Below are 15,673 nucleotides of genomic sequence, written 5' to 3' on the forward strand. Positions count from 1 at the left end.
AAAAAGACAACAGTGACAGTGTTCAACCATCAAGGCAAAAATCGAGTCACCAAAATATAAGTTAGTATGGGGTAGACACCTTGAGATGGGAATCTCTATGGCCAGTATTAGAAAAAACGCACTGCACAATTTATGAATAAATAAAAGTTAATTACATGAAAAGTTTTCGATATTCCTGCTCCTAATGTGTTTTTCAAACTGAATGCAGCTTTTGACGACGTTCCACATTCATGAAAATCACCATGTTTAGTTAAAATTCACTCTTACAACGATCCTACTGGTTTTCTAAGCTCAGTTATTTGCCACGCCGATGCTCATTTCTAGATTAAATGCTCACAAAACGCGTAGATGTTCAGTTTGTGTTCGGGGAGATACAATGTTTCCCAGTAGGTACTCAGTACATAGAGTAGATGCTCAGGTATATAAGAGTAATAATGAAGTAGGTACTTCGTACTTCGAATATAAGTATCTACTCAGTTTTATTCATACCACTCAATGTCTCGCTTCAATGTTTGATTATGTTGATTATGAGCACAACGCTGATCAACTTCCATATCCGAATTACCCATGAAATAAATCATTGCGGTTTGCACCTGAGGTAGTTCGTCGCACATTTGATTGACTTCGTGGACCTATGTGAGGTTGTCGTCTTCTCGGCATTTTAATGAACTTCATAAAACGACACAGAATTATTTTCACAGTCAATCAAATCTGTAAATTTTGTCTTGAGAATTTTAAAATATTGAAAACTTCAAATTAAATCCTCGAATAACGGTAAAGTTTGAGGTTTTGTCGAAACCAACAAAGTGAATATAGGTAAATAGAATGGCAGATCAAAATTAATAACAAACTTTCGCAATGTGTAATTAAATTCACTTTAACCAAGACTTTTCTTAAAATAAACGACGTTTTTTTCACGAAAAACAAAGAACGATTTGAAATGCAATATACTTTTCACAATTGCACGGAAGAATTAGTTTTGTATGACACGTCAGTAAGACGACAGGTCCGTCAGAAACGCCAACTATTGAAATTAATTCGTGGCGATTCCCATACAAAATTTTTAGAATTTTTTTATTTTTTAACTGTTCTTTTAAGTTTTCCTTATTTTTTTTTATTTATAAACCATCTCCGTAATATAAAAAATTCTTCAAATCGGCCAAGCCGTTTTTGAGTCTTAGCGAGACTAACAGGAACAGCAATTGATTTTTATTATATAGACGATTAAAAAATGGGGGTTGGTGGTAGAAAGGTGAAAATTTAGGGTTATGTGTATTTTTTGATGCCAATTCTTAAAAAAATAAAAATAAAAAATTTTGTCCAAAAAATAGACAAAAATTTTTTAGGGTGGGCCACCCTTATCACTTAGGGGTTTACAAAATAGTTTACAACCTATTGTCAGACCTACCGAATAGACACAAAAAATTTCATACAAATCGGTTTACCCATTTCGGAGAAGTTCGGTTACAAACATTGTGACGCGAGAATTTTATACATAATGCATTATTATTTTAGAACAAATTTCATTACCATAAAAAGGGTTATACTGACTCGACCTTAAAAGATAGACATATGCTGTCGCGGACTTTTCTTTAGAACTTTTAGAGGGGAACAATTTCGTCATACATGATTTTTACGTAACTTTAACCGTTTAAGCAGCGTAAGCAACGGAAGCTGTCAAAGGAGGAATAATTTTCCCGTTTTTCCGAATTTTTCATTGCTACTTCGCTCCTAATGATCGTAGCGTGATTTTATATAGCCTATATGTAGATATGATACATGGACTATCCAACACAAAAAGATTTTTTGAATTTGAACCAGTAGTTTCTGAGATTAGCGTGTTCAAATAAACAACAGCTTCAGCTTTATTATATAAGTATAGATATAGATATGAAATTTATAATTTTTGGATGGAATATAAACAGGTGTAAGAGAAAACTTATTATTATACACGTGACAAAAATGCCACTCGTAAACTACACTCATTCAGCTATACTGGATTATTTTTGTCACTTGTATAATACATAACTATTTGTAAGTAGGTGAAAATGAGTATGAAATAATACTGTGTATATCTACTTGTGTCACATGCCGTATTTTGATTTGGCTTGAGGCAAGTTCACGTAATTTGCAACGAGAGTATAATTTTGCGGACAATTTACTTAGAAGATAGTTTACGTGATACTCCCACGACAAAGTAGGATATAAATGTAAATACTCCAGAAAATATATGCATCTTTTGTGGAAGTTACTCTTACAGAGAGAGAACGTTATTTAATGCATTTTGGTTAAATTAGATTAGCGAAAAATGCAAAATATCCTTTATTAAACGAGTGTGTAACGTCGTTTACGTATATTCAGAAGAGTGTCGGTGTTATAATTGAACCCTGTGGAGTACCGTAGTGGACTGTTGTTTTTTACGTATTTTTTAACCGGTCTAAATTTAGGAGAAATTGAGATATTTTTGGCCCACAAAAAGTAATCTTCAACCTAAAAAACACTAAACTTTTCGCAAACCATCACGCAGATTTCCACTGTATGAAAAATACGAATAATTTTGTAACATAAAAATGCAAATTTTAAAAATGGATTTATCCGGTCAGATATAAAAGTTATAATTAGAACTGTCAATAATCGATGGTTAATATCTATTGTTTATTCGTTACATTCGCTGCCACAAATAATCACAGGTTCCAAAAGTAACGCGTTTTTGCGTAGATAACATGTATTTAGCACTACTACGTGATAGTGATGAACTCCTTACTACTACAGGTAGTTATTAAAGTTATGCTGATGCGACAAAAAGTAAATTAATTTATATGTTGTTGGCAAAGTTGCTTTTACATAGTTCCTATGTGTTTTTAGTTTTTTTCTGTTTAATCTAAGTATACACCATTTGATTTAGTTGTTATAGTTGTTAGTACACACCAGTAAACATTTGTCGACGAAAACACAAACAACTTGTTTAAAACATTACCAAAACCGCCGCGTCACGTTAATTTAACAACCAGTACCCTCCATCAATCTGTTTCTTGCATGTTGACAACTAACAAAATGTCGCATTACGACCAGACTCATTTTTCTTCATTTTTAGGTCATGTTTTCCTCTACTGATCTATCGACCGAATTTAAAAACCACGTAAATCCGAGAGATGCAAATTCCTTCCAACAACATATTGCATTACACCTAAGTTTTCCAGTTTGTTAACAACAATTATCGCCTAAGCGACATGTTGCTTGTTTGCGTTTCGCATGACAGGTAAACAACTACGTATTGTCTTACGTGACGGGCTATTTTCGCTATTGATTCACAACTTAAATTGATTTATCACCGCCTTCACCAACGCCATAAAGAAGTCCATCCGGAATCGATGTGGTCGCATCAGTGTGACATGAAATTAGGTACATAACGTGACGTCACCGATATGACCTTTTATGTTCGACAACCATCTGTCAAGCGAAGGGATGGGACCCCTGCTAGCCCCCGGCTAATGCCATTGCCTCCGCTTGTTATGTGCTACTGGTGTCGGTTTCAATTTCGCTCAATCGCTTTGTGTTTTCACGAATTCGCTAACAAGATTTCGACGACGACTAATTCTCTAGAGCAATTTGTATTTTTTTTCTTAATACTGTTTAATCTTTCGACGCACTAAGTTGTGCGTTTCAGCCAATCTTGAGGCGTATTGTATAAAACTTAATACTTTTTTACCATGTAATTATTATAAATCGACTAAGTTTTGGTAAAAGGAAGAAAAATATATAGAAACAAGTTTCTTGTGAAGGTCACACCTACCACACAACCAAATGGTAGATACTATATGTAGTATATGATGTAAAGTAAAGTCCGGGAAATAGTGAACATTGACTTTCTTTTTACAAAAGTACGTTTAATCAACAGTTTTTGGATAATTGTTAAAAACATTTAGCCGAAAAATAAATAATCACGAAGAAAGATATTTCTTTGATTTACGAAAAATTAAAAAAATCCTGCTCATAATTATTTGTTGTTGAATATCGTGAACGCTTTTTTATGAACCTTTTTAAAATGGGCAAACGCTCTTATAATGTGCGCTATGCGTACCCTCAGATTTGCGTCTTTATTTATCTATCACGATCGCGAGTGCTTTCATTTTGGCTAACAATAGGGTGAGTTTTCGAGTGGCACTTGAGCAAAGGGTGCGATTTGTATGTTATCGAGCCCCATATGGACCTCTAGAGCGTGAAGGGTGTGGAGAAAAAAACGGTGTTAGGAGTATCTTAAAAATTTTATTTTACATCTATATTTTTAAGAAATCTTTAAGAAAACATGTAGGTTTTTGTACACAACAAAATTAAAATATTTGCACTCTGTTTGGTGTAAAAAATAAATAAAGGTCGAGTAAAATCGATTCGTGGGAACTTTACACGGTTTCCAAAAACGAGATTACTGACGAAATTAAACTATCAACTGGTTTGGTACATATGTACAACTAATACAAAACAATTGTATATACGCTCCAAGTCAGTTTTCAAGTGCGTTGGAGGAAATGAAGTTTTAAAATTCGTTGTGGTGTTTAAAAATACAGAGATTGCGGCTCGGAACAAAATGATTTGAATCTAGTACTAGTGGAAGAGTCATTCAATTTTTTTATTTTTTTACCTCAATAAAGGCACTAATCCTTGAATAACTTTCATTGGTGAGGTTGGTTGGAAATGTTGTAAGTGTGTCATTTTAGCTTGTATAAATCCCGTTGAGGAAATCATTTTGTTCGAGCTAATGTTGCCTCAAAGTAAAATATGCGTCAGACAATTGACTTGGAAGCGTAGAACTGAGAAATATGACGAATATAAATTTTGCAAGTAAAAAAGACGGGTTAGAATTTTGCACAATCGTATACTCGAATGGTCTCACTTCGGAAAAAGAGGACTGTAAAGACACGTATGTAATGTATATTCGTCACTAAAATTGCTTTTATATCTATTTTATGTACAGCTACACGAAAACTTTGCACTATGATATGATAAATTTACAAAATATATAATCGTTGACTCGTTGTTACGTAACCTACCTGTTACTTTACAACTTTGTACATTTCACAAATAAAGATTCATATATACAATTTATTTTACAAAACTACAAATCATTTCGTTTCTTTATAGAATCCCAGCTCGAAGCGATATGTATATTCAGTAGAGATATGCTAAACTTGCAATTTAGATTATTTTGTTATAGTGCAGAAATATCTATAACCTAGGCCATAGACATAAATACTTATATGGTCGTTACTATCACATAAGTATTTATTGGCGCGTTTCACGTGATCACAGTTAAGTAGGTATCTGCTGGTAGGAAACACAGGACTGTTCCAACAAACTATAAATCAACCAGACTGTACAATTAAAATATTTTTCAATAAATTGGCTTATTATGGCTATTAAAAAATCAACAACACTAACTTTACTTTTCGGTAACTTATTTTATGATTGTAATAATGATTAAAATTGTTTAGTAGTCACTTGTCTTTGGTACACGTTACACTGAATACATTGCACTGTTGTCTTCTTGAGGTGTGGGAGTTGTGCTGTGTTGACTTACTGGGCTCGACTGGCCCACCGTTGGCTACTTGGTGGTGCCCACTAGAGGTGAGCCATAGCCCTGAGAGTTACACGTTGGCAAAGCGAATGGGTTCATTGAGGCGAAGGGCGAAGATACCAAGCCCATTCCTGGAATAGAGATAACAACATTGAATACTTTCCAAGAAATCACGTGCCAGCCAAGAACATCTACGAACACTTTTCTACATACACTTCACCTACAGGAAACTATAAAAAAACGATTATGATTAGATAAGGGACTTATGAATCGATTTGAGATCATATGTTAAAAAAATCAATGATTTCAATCTTACATCAAGTGTACTTTAAACTCGTGGAGTAGAGAGGGCCCGACCCTTGAGACAGATTAGGAAGTTTATTTTATTACATTAGTTCTATTGTATTCAAGTGTGCTAAAGATTTATAAACCAGCGCCTGTGGGTTGAACTTGTTCTTTTGACTTTCAAAACTAAATATGTAGTGCATATTTTTGGACACTCATAAATTTAATGCCTGATGCCTAAATAACCGCAACTAACATAGAATTACATTTAGAATTACAGTGTTCAACTACAGGAAATATTCATTCGTTGTCAGATCACTGTTTACTTCATACAATAAAAGTAATAATATTTTTGAAGTTCTAATACACGCACACATTCAACACCAGAGTGACTCGTTACCTGGATCACGTTTGTAAAACGTGACAACCGAGAAAAATTTTACACAATTTACAAACCTCGATCCAAAGCTAGTTTTTGATAAAATTTATAAGACACGAACTACCAATAAAAATTCTTTTTGCACTGATTGCAACTTGGGTTATCAATTTAAAGACAGTTTGTACAAAGCAGTGGTCACATCGTGACTGTACACAATTGCAGTTACGTTTTAAAATTTATGGTTCAATATTCGACTTTTCAGAGAACTGAGTATTTTTGTGCCTTTTTTAGTTCTCGATATTAAACTGCTTGATTTTTTGTTGTTGTTATGTCTTTCCGTAATTTCAAACCTGACCTTTGAAATGATTTACTTTCAGCAGTTTATTGTGTTATTAAATTGCTTTGGAAGCCATTAAATACGTTTTAAGTTCTGTCTTAAACCTTGCGTTTAACTGTCCGTCATTAGTTGAGTTGAAATTTATATGGTATTTTATTTAGGGTAAGGTGGTGCAAAAGGAGTTATTTAAATTTTAAATGCCATAACTTTTGAAAGCGACAAATACCTTCGTAGATATGCAACATACCATTTTTTGTTCTTGTTTTAGCTTTAAATTATTATTTGGGCTATTTTAATAAAAAACGAAGATAAACTTATATTAGAGACTGTATAAATTGATAGTATATCTAAAACGTGTTTAGGCAAGATTTAGTAGTAATTTTATCGCACATAAAAAAATCCCCAAGTTTGTTCGATGTTTAATATTTTGTTCACGTCCTTTGGCGTTTTATAAACAACAAAATTTGAAGGAAAATTGAGAAAATGAATCTTTTATGCAGGAACATCTCGATCTAATAATTACATTTTATTTTTAACGAAAATGATAACACGTACTAAAAAATCATGGGCGTATTTGAATTATAATATAAAACAGTGGTTATAAAGTTTGACGAAAGATACGTTTAAGACTTTAACTTCATAAGCATTTTATAGTAGATCCTTCATAAAATTCAATAAATACAAGCAAAGGAAATTTACAGTACGGTAGGCTGGATATTGGTCAGTTTCGCGCCGCGGTTGGTTTACCCATGTGCCAGGTTTAATCCTCAGAAAGGTCCCGCAAATAGGGATTTATAAGGGTCGTCATTGCCTGATAAAAAGTCCCATGAGTTTTATAGTAAATCTAGCAGTACTGGTATAAAAAGATCTGAAGATCTGCTTTTGGAAAAATATTTCTTATAGATTTATAAAAAGTAACTTTTTTAATTGTTTTATTTTTTATAAGAAGAACCTATTGGTAGAAAATTTAAAAGCAATAAAAAGAATACTTGTAAAATTGTGTGAAAGTTGAATTATTTCTCCAAGTATTGACCCTTAAAAATATGTGCAATTTTTTTTGACCGTTGCGCGCAACTGACCCATGTCCAGGTAGGCAACGCATTGAAATATTTTTTATTTTTTGCTCTTACAAAATCCGTTTACCTTCGATTTAGTGTCCCCAGTGTAATGAACTCGTAAAAATTACCGTAAGTAAGCCAATCATACTATATCTTTCGTCGAACTTTACTTTATTGCGTTGCAGTATATCTTCTTTCCTTCGTCTTTTTAGGCGATTTTGTGCTTCATTCATTGTGCTTTCCTTTTTTTTTTATTGTTTAAAATGGTTCAATACCAGAAGAGCATGTAGCCATCAGTAACAGAAATTAAAATTTGAAAAGAGAAAGAATTAAAGTAAACTATTTATGCATTTTTTAATTTCAAGATAATGTATTTTTTATGAAGATACAAAAGAAATAAGGAAAACGTCAGCAATTGTTAAAAACCTAGTGAAAAAACAGATTGAAGATTCCTATTAAATATTTTTTGAATCACTATGGTACTGTTTTATGGAAGACATATATAGCATTCTTTATTTTTAAATAATTCAGTGGGCATAAAATGACAAATAAAAATTTGTCTTCCGAATACCTGTAAGATGTGTTTTGAGCTAATTTGACAGATAACTTAAATCCAAAATGTTACAAAATATAGCAAATTTTAGGAAACTTAATATTTCATTTTAGTAATTTAGTTCAATAAAATGATCAAAATTGCTAGTATCATAAAAAGATTAACCAAAACGGTATCACTGAAAGAAGAACTAAAGCAAACCGTCTATTTTTTGGACTATGAAATCTAAAAAAATATTGCACTGAAATTAAATATCGGCTGATTTTTTAAATTTCTGCTCTAGTTGGCCATGACGCTTACATCAGCGATTTTAATTACACGGTATTTCTGATTCATTATATCACGCTTTTTCCGTTGTGGAGTTTGTTCGTAAACACATTTTTCTCTATATGTTCATTTTAGTTTAGTGTTATTAGTTTCGGTTAATCATCAGACTTTTTCTGAAATAAATTATTATGTTTTTTGTGGCTTACCATCAAATTTGGAAACAAACAACGAAAAGTCACAAGACAAAAAATACATACACAACCCACGCAGGCGAAAAAAAAGCTAAATTCAGCCCTGCCCACTTCTTTTCTCTATTTCACAGACTTATTTTGACAAGTTGTAGAATCTAAGATTTAAAACAAAGTATTAATTTAAATAGTATTTGCTAAGACTAATTTTGGCAAATGACATACTCTCTAAGAAAATACAGGGTGGGTGGGCGGGGCTACTGCTTGCTGATAAGACTTGTCAGAAAAAAGCTGAATTCAGCCCCGCCCATCCCTTTTTTCTATTTCCCAGATTTATTTTGACTAGTTGTTGAATCTAAAGTTTAAAACAAAGTAAAAAGTGGTCCCGCCCACCCACGCCTAATCCGTTTTAATCATTGATTCTGAAGAACGGAAGTTGGATTTTATATTGATAAATAATAGAATCTTGGATTACATTTTTTTTAATACAATTTCATTTTTACTAAATTGTTTCAATTTGAGATTTTGCAATTTTTCAGTTTTTCATTTTTTTGCAATCATTTTATTTTAATCTTTGGATTTTTATGTTAAATATAATAATTTGATACAATTTGACTGTAAGCCACAAAAACAAATTCACAATTTCTTGTAGAAAGAGTCTGATGAAGGTTGTTAGCCGAAACCAGTAGTAGTGAAATATAATAACGTGGAGAGGAGAGCGCGTTTGTTTATTTAAACATAAAAATTTTCAATTTCTGATTCACTCTGAGACGCAAATGACATTTTTGTTTTCGTTTATTATCTAGTGATAGCAGAAAGCTTTTATTCTCTTGGATTAGCAACTTAATATACTTTAATCACAGAAAATCTTTTTTGACAGTTCAAGAACAGTTTTCTCAAAAAACCGTTTTTAAAATAGTAGTTACGTTTTTCCATTTATAAACTGTTTTTACGATAACTTGATACTTAAAATTTTAAAATGGTAATGAAATAGAAGTTGACTGCTAAGTAACGAAAATGAAAATTTTGTAATGAAAAAATATGTAATGTTACAAACATATTTTTCTTGAAAAAAGTAAGATATGTTTTTCTAAATAACTTGAAACATTCTATTAGTTCTCAAACAACTGATTTTTTATTACTGCTTGAAAGCGCTGGAATTTGTACTTTTTACTTAACCTGAAGTGAATAATTCGTCGTTGAATTAAGTTTAAAAGCTCATTTTTCAAACAAAGTTGCGATTCCACCGTGCATACAATACAAAGTGATGATAAATTAAAGCACCGAATGTAATAAAATCTTTATGTTTAAAGATAATAACAACGTCGTATCATAAAGGACAAATTAGAAGTTTTATTGTCTACTACTTAGGCCATCTCTATATGTTACTTTTGTGGCGATAAGTCTGATGAAAGATTGTTTTTAGGGGAACTAGAGCGTTTACTTTCCTCCTGTCATGTAAAGTTTACCACGAATTACAATTTTTCCCTCAACCTTCCAAATATTGTATAAATGTGAAAAATAACTCGAAACCAAAGCGATACTTGATAAATGTTGACCATAGCAACAGCAACATATGATAGGCGGTTTAATTAGTAGAAAATAAAGCTTTTAACTTTTAACATTATTGATTTTGTTAAGTTCATCTTTTTTTATTTTGTCTCCAAATCACTTAATTCGGTGAAAATAAGTTTTAATATCATAATAAATACATGTACCTATGTTTATGCATCAGCATCCAAAGTTCTGTCTTCAAAAAGCGTTATCGATTTGGTTGTACGTAGGTAGATCTGGGATGAGAGACATAATACCAACAAACAAAAAAGCAAACACAATAAAAGGACAAATTCGAGTTAAACGGGATACAAGAGAGGTTTGTTAGATCTCTACTTAAACGAACAAAATCTACTTAGTTTTAAAAGCATAACGTTTATGAAAACAAATGTAACGCAATTAGTGTAGAATAAGCAAAATGAAACGATAATAAAATAATATACTAACACTGCACAGCCAAGTGGTGCCAGCCAGTGACGGGCTGGTGGTGGAAAAGCGCGGGTGCCGGGGGGTGAGTTGGGGGAGTCGTCGCACTCCCCCTTATCACAGGGGCAAACGCGCTTTTCTCTTTATCCGACGCTGCCGCCGCTTTACTGTTGTATGCGCCAAAATGATAATGACCCGCTTCAGATGAAACTAAAATAACAATTCAAAAGAAAGTAAATTAAATGAACTATGTCTGGACCGTATATGCATATTGTCATAAATGGTATTTACATTGTAGGTTGTAAACTTTTCAATGCAAATTTGGTGTGCTTTTTATTTAGTTGCTCGGGGAATTGTTGAAATTGTATAAATGGTTGTGAATATTTGGGGAAATGTGCATAAATCGTACCTCTACCTATAATTATTAATTATATGTTTATAGTTGTTTATGATTATTCCGATATCCGAAGATAGTGGAACAGAATTGGTAACAACGAATCCTCCAACTTTTTCATACTCTAGAAATTACAATCTCCTGGAAAAAGGAGAAAGGGTAAAAGTTGGTAATTTAACCACAGGAGCAAGAGAGATTGAGTGTGACGCTGAGTAAACAAAGCGACCGAAACGTGCCGCACATCTTTTCTTCGGGTCCTACTTTTAAACGAGAATTGTTCCGCCTTTTGGTTTTAGTGTTTTCAACTAATTTTTGATTAAACTTTTTCTACAGATTTTTACTTTTTACCGAATTAAGGTTTTTCATGAATTTATATTTTCTTCGCAGGTATTACACACTATGTTTAATATAAAAAAGTTAAAAATAGTTAATTCGTTAAATCAAATATATCTTAGAATACACTCGGGAAGTAAAAATTAAACTTTATAGAACAAAGAAAAGTTGTTAAAAAAGCAGAAAACGTGATAAAAATGGTTTCAAAGAGTTTAATTGTTTTTCGAGGAGATTATAATTTTTTATCGATATTTTAGATGATTTTTTTACATTATGGTTATGTTTATGCTTTTAAATATTTTTGATACCTACTAGAAAATTTTATATTTGAATTTTTTTATGGTTAACTGTAGGCAGTCAAAATTTTTTGAAAATATTTTGCATTGTCTGATTTTGATGGGGAAAGGTTGCAATAGGGTTCATTTAGTGAATGGCTAATTTCGTGTTTTCTCGGCGTTTTCTAGTTCATAGACTATGAAACAATAGATCTCCCGTTTCCGTGTGTCTGTTGTCAGTGGGCGACTGCATTCGAGAGATAACCTTCCAGCATTACTGGATTCAATATTGTGAAGTTTAGGTGTATTTTAGAAATATCAGACGGTGAAATGCTAACCAAGATTTTTCTAGTCATTCCCACCAACATTTTAATGACGTCATCTCAAGATTTTGCTACATGATTTCTATTAAATTTTATATAATAATATACTTTCACACACTTATGGTTTATTAATAGTTTTACTTTTTTTTGACTTGAGATATCTAAATTTTTGTAGAAAATTCAAAAGTTACAACACATACAATTTAACTTAGAATATATAGAACTAATTGTGCTAAAACATTGCAAACATTTTAAGGTTACTATTACTAATTAGTAATCCGATTTGTTTGACTGTGCTTCAGAGGCAAGGGAAGCTCTGTCTAATAACGTAAGATGAATTTTTTTATCAGTCGCCGCCCGTCGATGTTTTTTCATGATAATCAGTAATTAAAAAAAGTAGAGTATGCTTAGACCTGAAATATAAATACAGGGTCAATCATTAAACGCGCTAATTACGATATCTCATTATCGTAGAGATAGAAAAAAAATCGCCAACTAAGGTTATACGGTGTTTCGAGTATGTAGCATACACCAAAACTATTTTTGACTGTACAGAGTGTTTTGTTTTTAAGCCATAGAACACAACTTAAATAGAACACTCTACATATATTTACATATCTCGATTAAATTTTTTCTAGGATTTATACCCATACTTTATTTTTGAAATCCCGACAAAATGTTGTCTCGTTATTTCAATTTTCTTGAATTTTTTAGTTATACAACGGTTCACAAAAAAATCGTAATACAAATGTATTTTTAAACAAAGGTACACACTTTGTTGCGCCATCGATTACATCAAATTTTAATTTCCTTAATTTTCAAATTTCATTTCATTTCATTTTTTGTAATCCAGGCTCAGGTGGAATTGGTATTTTGGATTGCCTATTTTAAAAACATAAATGGGCCATCTTAGTTGAATACCCTGTATATTTAACTATAGAAATACTAGGTAGTCAACTACAAAAAAACTTGAACTGAAATATCCATATAACAATTTTTTGTTTTTTATTAGCACTCTGTATATTGTGCTTCAATCTTATTCATACCACGACACAGCGTTTACTTGCCTTCCTTCAAAGTATTGTAAGACAGATTTTAAAAATAACGAACTATTACGATTTTTTGTGAATCGTTCCACTGGAATAACGTGGCAACATTGCATTAGAATTTCAAGAATAAACTGTGTATATATGTACAAATATATAGGGTATTTCATTTAAAAAACTAGTTGTTTGTTCCGCCTTAAAAACATGGAGCTCTGTATAGTTGAAAATAATTTTGACTTTTTTTTATTTGTGATAATTAATGAGATATCAAAACTGACTCACCCTATATATTTATAAAAATCATGGGTGCTACAACCATTTCTACTCTATATTTTGAGAATTTTAATCTTGTCATTATCAGCGATAAAATTTATATTAAATTTATACCTTAAATATATATGTTATACAATAAATTATATTATTTACATTGTATTGTTAAACCACATTTATTTTTTACATTTGTTTGAAAGTATAAGTACTTGATACTACTATTTTTTAGCACTTGTTTTTTTTCCTGATGAAATTTGAACATCAATAGTCTTTAATTTTTTAAGTTATCAACTGAAACAAATTTAAGAAAAAATGTCGGTGCAAAAAATATCTTAAAATGCAAAACAATTTTTATTTTCAAATCCAGGTCTGAATTGGATGTGGGAAAAGTGTCAACCATACGAAGGAATTTGAAGGAATTCTTGCAAGGGTCTAATTTTTTTTATTCCCTCCTTCCTTTCACAGAAATCATACTTCTTGAGGAATTGCTTATTTTGGTAAACCTTGCTAAAGTAGGTTTTGAAGAAGGTTATGTTTACAGAGTTAATTTGAACAAAATTTTGAATCAGATATGCGTGATGCGTGAATTTTGAAAGTATGAATCGAAATCCTCAAAAACTACAGATCGGTACACTAAGATGTATGTGTCAAAAAATTTAGGCAACAAAAACTCTCTGAGAATGAATTTAATTTTTTTAATCGTATCAACGTTATGGTGCATTTTAATTGCTATAATTTTGTTTCAACCGTGTCATACATAAGGATATAAATACACATTCTTGAAATAGAAGCCCTCCTGGATATTTACATAATTTAGTGCCGTTTTCAGTTGTTAAGCAATTTTTAACACGTGTACATTTTTTTATTTTCTAGATTTGATTTTCTCAGCAGATATTGATTATTCTGAGAAAACACTTAACGAGTGCAAGTGCTTTTATTTCAAATTGCATTCCTGAATAACTATATCGAATCTGATTTGTTCCATCACTTGACACAATTGTATTATTCAGTTGATGTATAAATACTTTCATAGAACGGAATATAAATGTTCTATTGTTTGTACAACAAAGTAGAAAATACATATGTGTGTGTGTGTAATGGTATGGAAGCAATAATTCTGATGTAAAGTAAACCATATGTTGCTATCGTTTTTATACCCAACACAATTATATTTTTAATCCATTTTTTTAATTATGTCATAAAAGGTAAATGATGAAAAAATTATACTTTCATATGGTGTTGCGTAGAAACTTTTTTCGATTTTTAAAATCAAGTTAAACTGTATTTTAGTGCTGATATAATTGGATAAAAGCTCAAAAAAGTTGCTCCCGAGAACTATAATTTAAAAAAAATATAACACTTTAAGCTCGGTCCAATATAGGCACATTTCCCCTATTTACCACAAAGAAAATGACACGAAATCCCAACTACAAAGTCCGAACATTTCAAGACCTTCATATTCGTATTGAAAAGTTTCACCTGTTTAATTAACAACTCACTCGGCGTAGAGTTAAAAATCCCGGCCGAAGGCGAACTGGGCAGCATATTGGACAGTTGTGCCGTGCTTGTAGGGGTGGCGCCTCCGTAGCCGTTCATGTTGCCCCCGTAGGAGCCCCCGTTGGACGAGTGAGGGGTCGAAGCGCTTGAACAGTAGCCTCCTCCGCGGGGAGAAACGCTGCTACTTTGCGCCCTCCCATACTCCTCTAAAAGAAAAACCCTACAGATAAAAATGTGGCGTCAGTACAAAACTCACTGCTTTCTAATACATGTATGTACATCAGCATGCAAGAATTGCTAAGACATTTGCTCCCAGGGGGCCTGTGGGTGTTCCAGAATGTTTTTGCGTACGATGCAATAAAATTTCTAATGCAAGAGTTACTAATAATGGAACGGTATGTTTTCAGTTGACTACTACAAATTATTTCAGTCATAAATCAAAAGTATTTACGTAGTCAAGCACAATAAAACGGAATAAATTGCGTAACTGAAGGTGTTCTTGATTCTTATAATAACAATTGTGGGATTTGCTACCGTGGGGATTGCGATCGTAAAAAATATTCTGGAACTTTCCGTACTGTTCAGCGATTTTTTTTTGCCAAAGCTGTGACTACACAAGTCAACCGAAAAATTTTGTTCTAAAGACTGTTCTAATAAAGTTGAATTTTAACATTTTTGAATTTGTAGTAGCAGCCTGGTGTGATCATGTTTTTTTAGAAAAGTCTTGCTAGTTCACTGGCTGAAAGAAAAAAAACAGAACAGACATCGATTAAGCACGTTTGAAGCAATGACTAAGAGATACCGAAATACCACTAACGGTAAATAATAATTATTAAAATCTAAATTCAGTAAGGAGTACAATAACAATTAAATCCTGGTTATCTACATGTTTTCTATTTTTTGTTTTATTTGCAAT

At 32.0% G+C, this 15,673-nt stretch overlaps 1 protein-coding gene across 5 annotated transcripts in view; it reads right to left on the minus strand.

Annotated features, from left to right (window-relative positions):
* Nucleotides 1–4,253: 4,253 nt before the first annotated feature.
* LOC135127014 (transcription factor collier) overlaps nucleotides 4,254–15,673 on the minus strand; it is a 166,007-nt gene continuing 154,587 nt past the window's right edge. For 3 of the 5 annotated variants that reach the window (XM_064053303.1, XM_064053304.1, XM_064053301.1), the window contains exons 13-15: nucleotides 14,760–14,963; nucleotides 10,641–10,829; nucleotides 5,619–5,703 (exon numbers count right to left, since the gene is read on the minus strand). In XM_064053303.1, the coding sequence (XP_063909373.1) occupies nucleotides 5,702–5,703; nucleotides 10,641–10,829; nucleotides 14,760–14,963 (395 nt within the window). In that variant the 3' untranslated portion in view covers nucleotides 5,619–5,701. Of the gene's footprint in view, nucleotides 5,704–10,640; nucleotides 10,830–14,759; nucleotides 14,978–15,673 lie in introns of those variants that run through there. The other 2 variants (XM_064053305.1, XM_064053306.1) reach the window with 2 other exon arrangements.

This window comes from Zophobas morio, unplaced genomic scaffold (assembly GCF_036711695.1).
Source record: "Zophobas morio isolate AGI-343-1 ecotype UQ-CSIRO unplaced genomic scaffold, CSIRO_AGI_Zmor_V1 ptg000011l, whole genome shotgun sequence".
NCBI classification, from domain to species: domain Eukaryota; kingdom Metazoa; phylum Arthropoda; class Insecta; order Coleoptera; family Tenebrionidae; genus Zophobas; species Zophobas morio.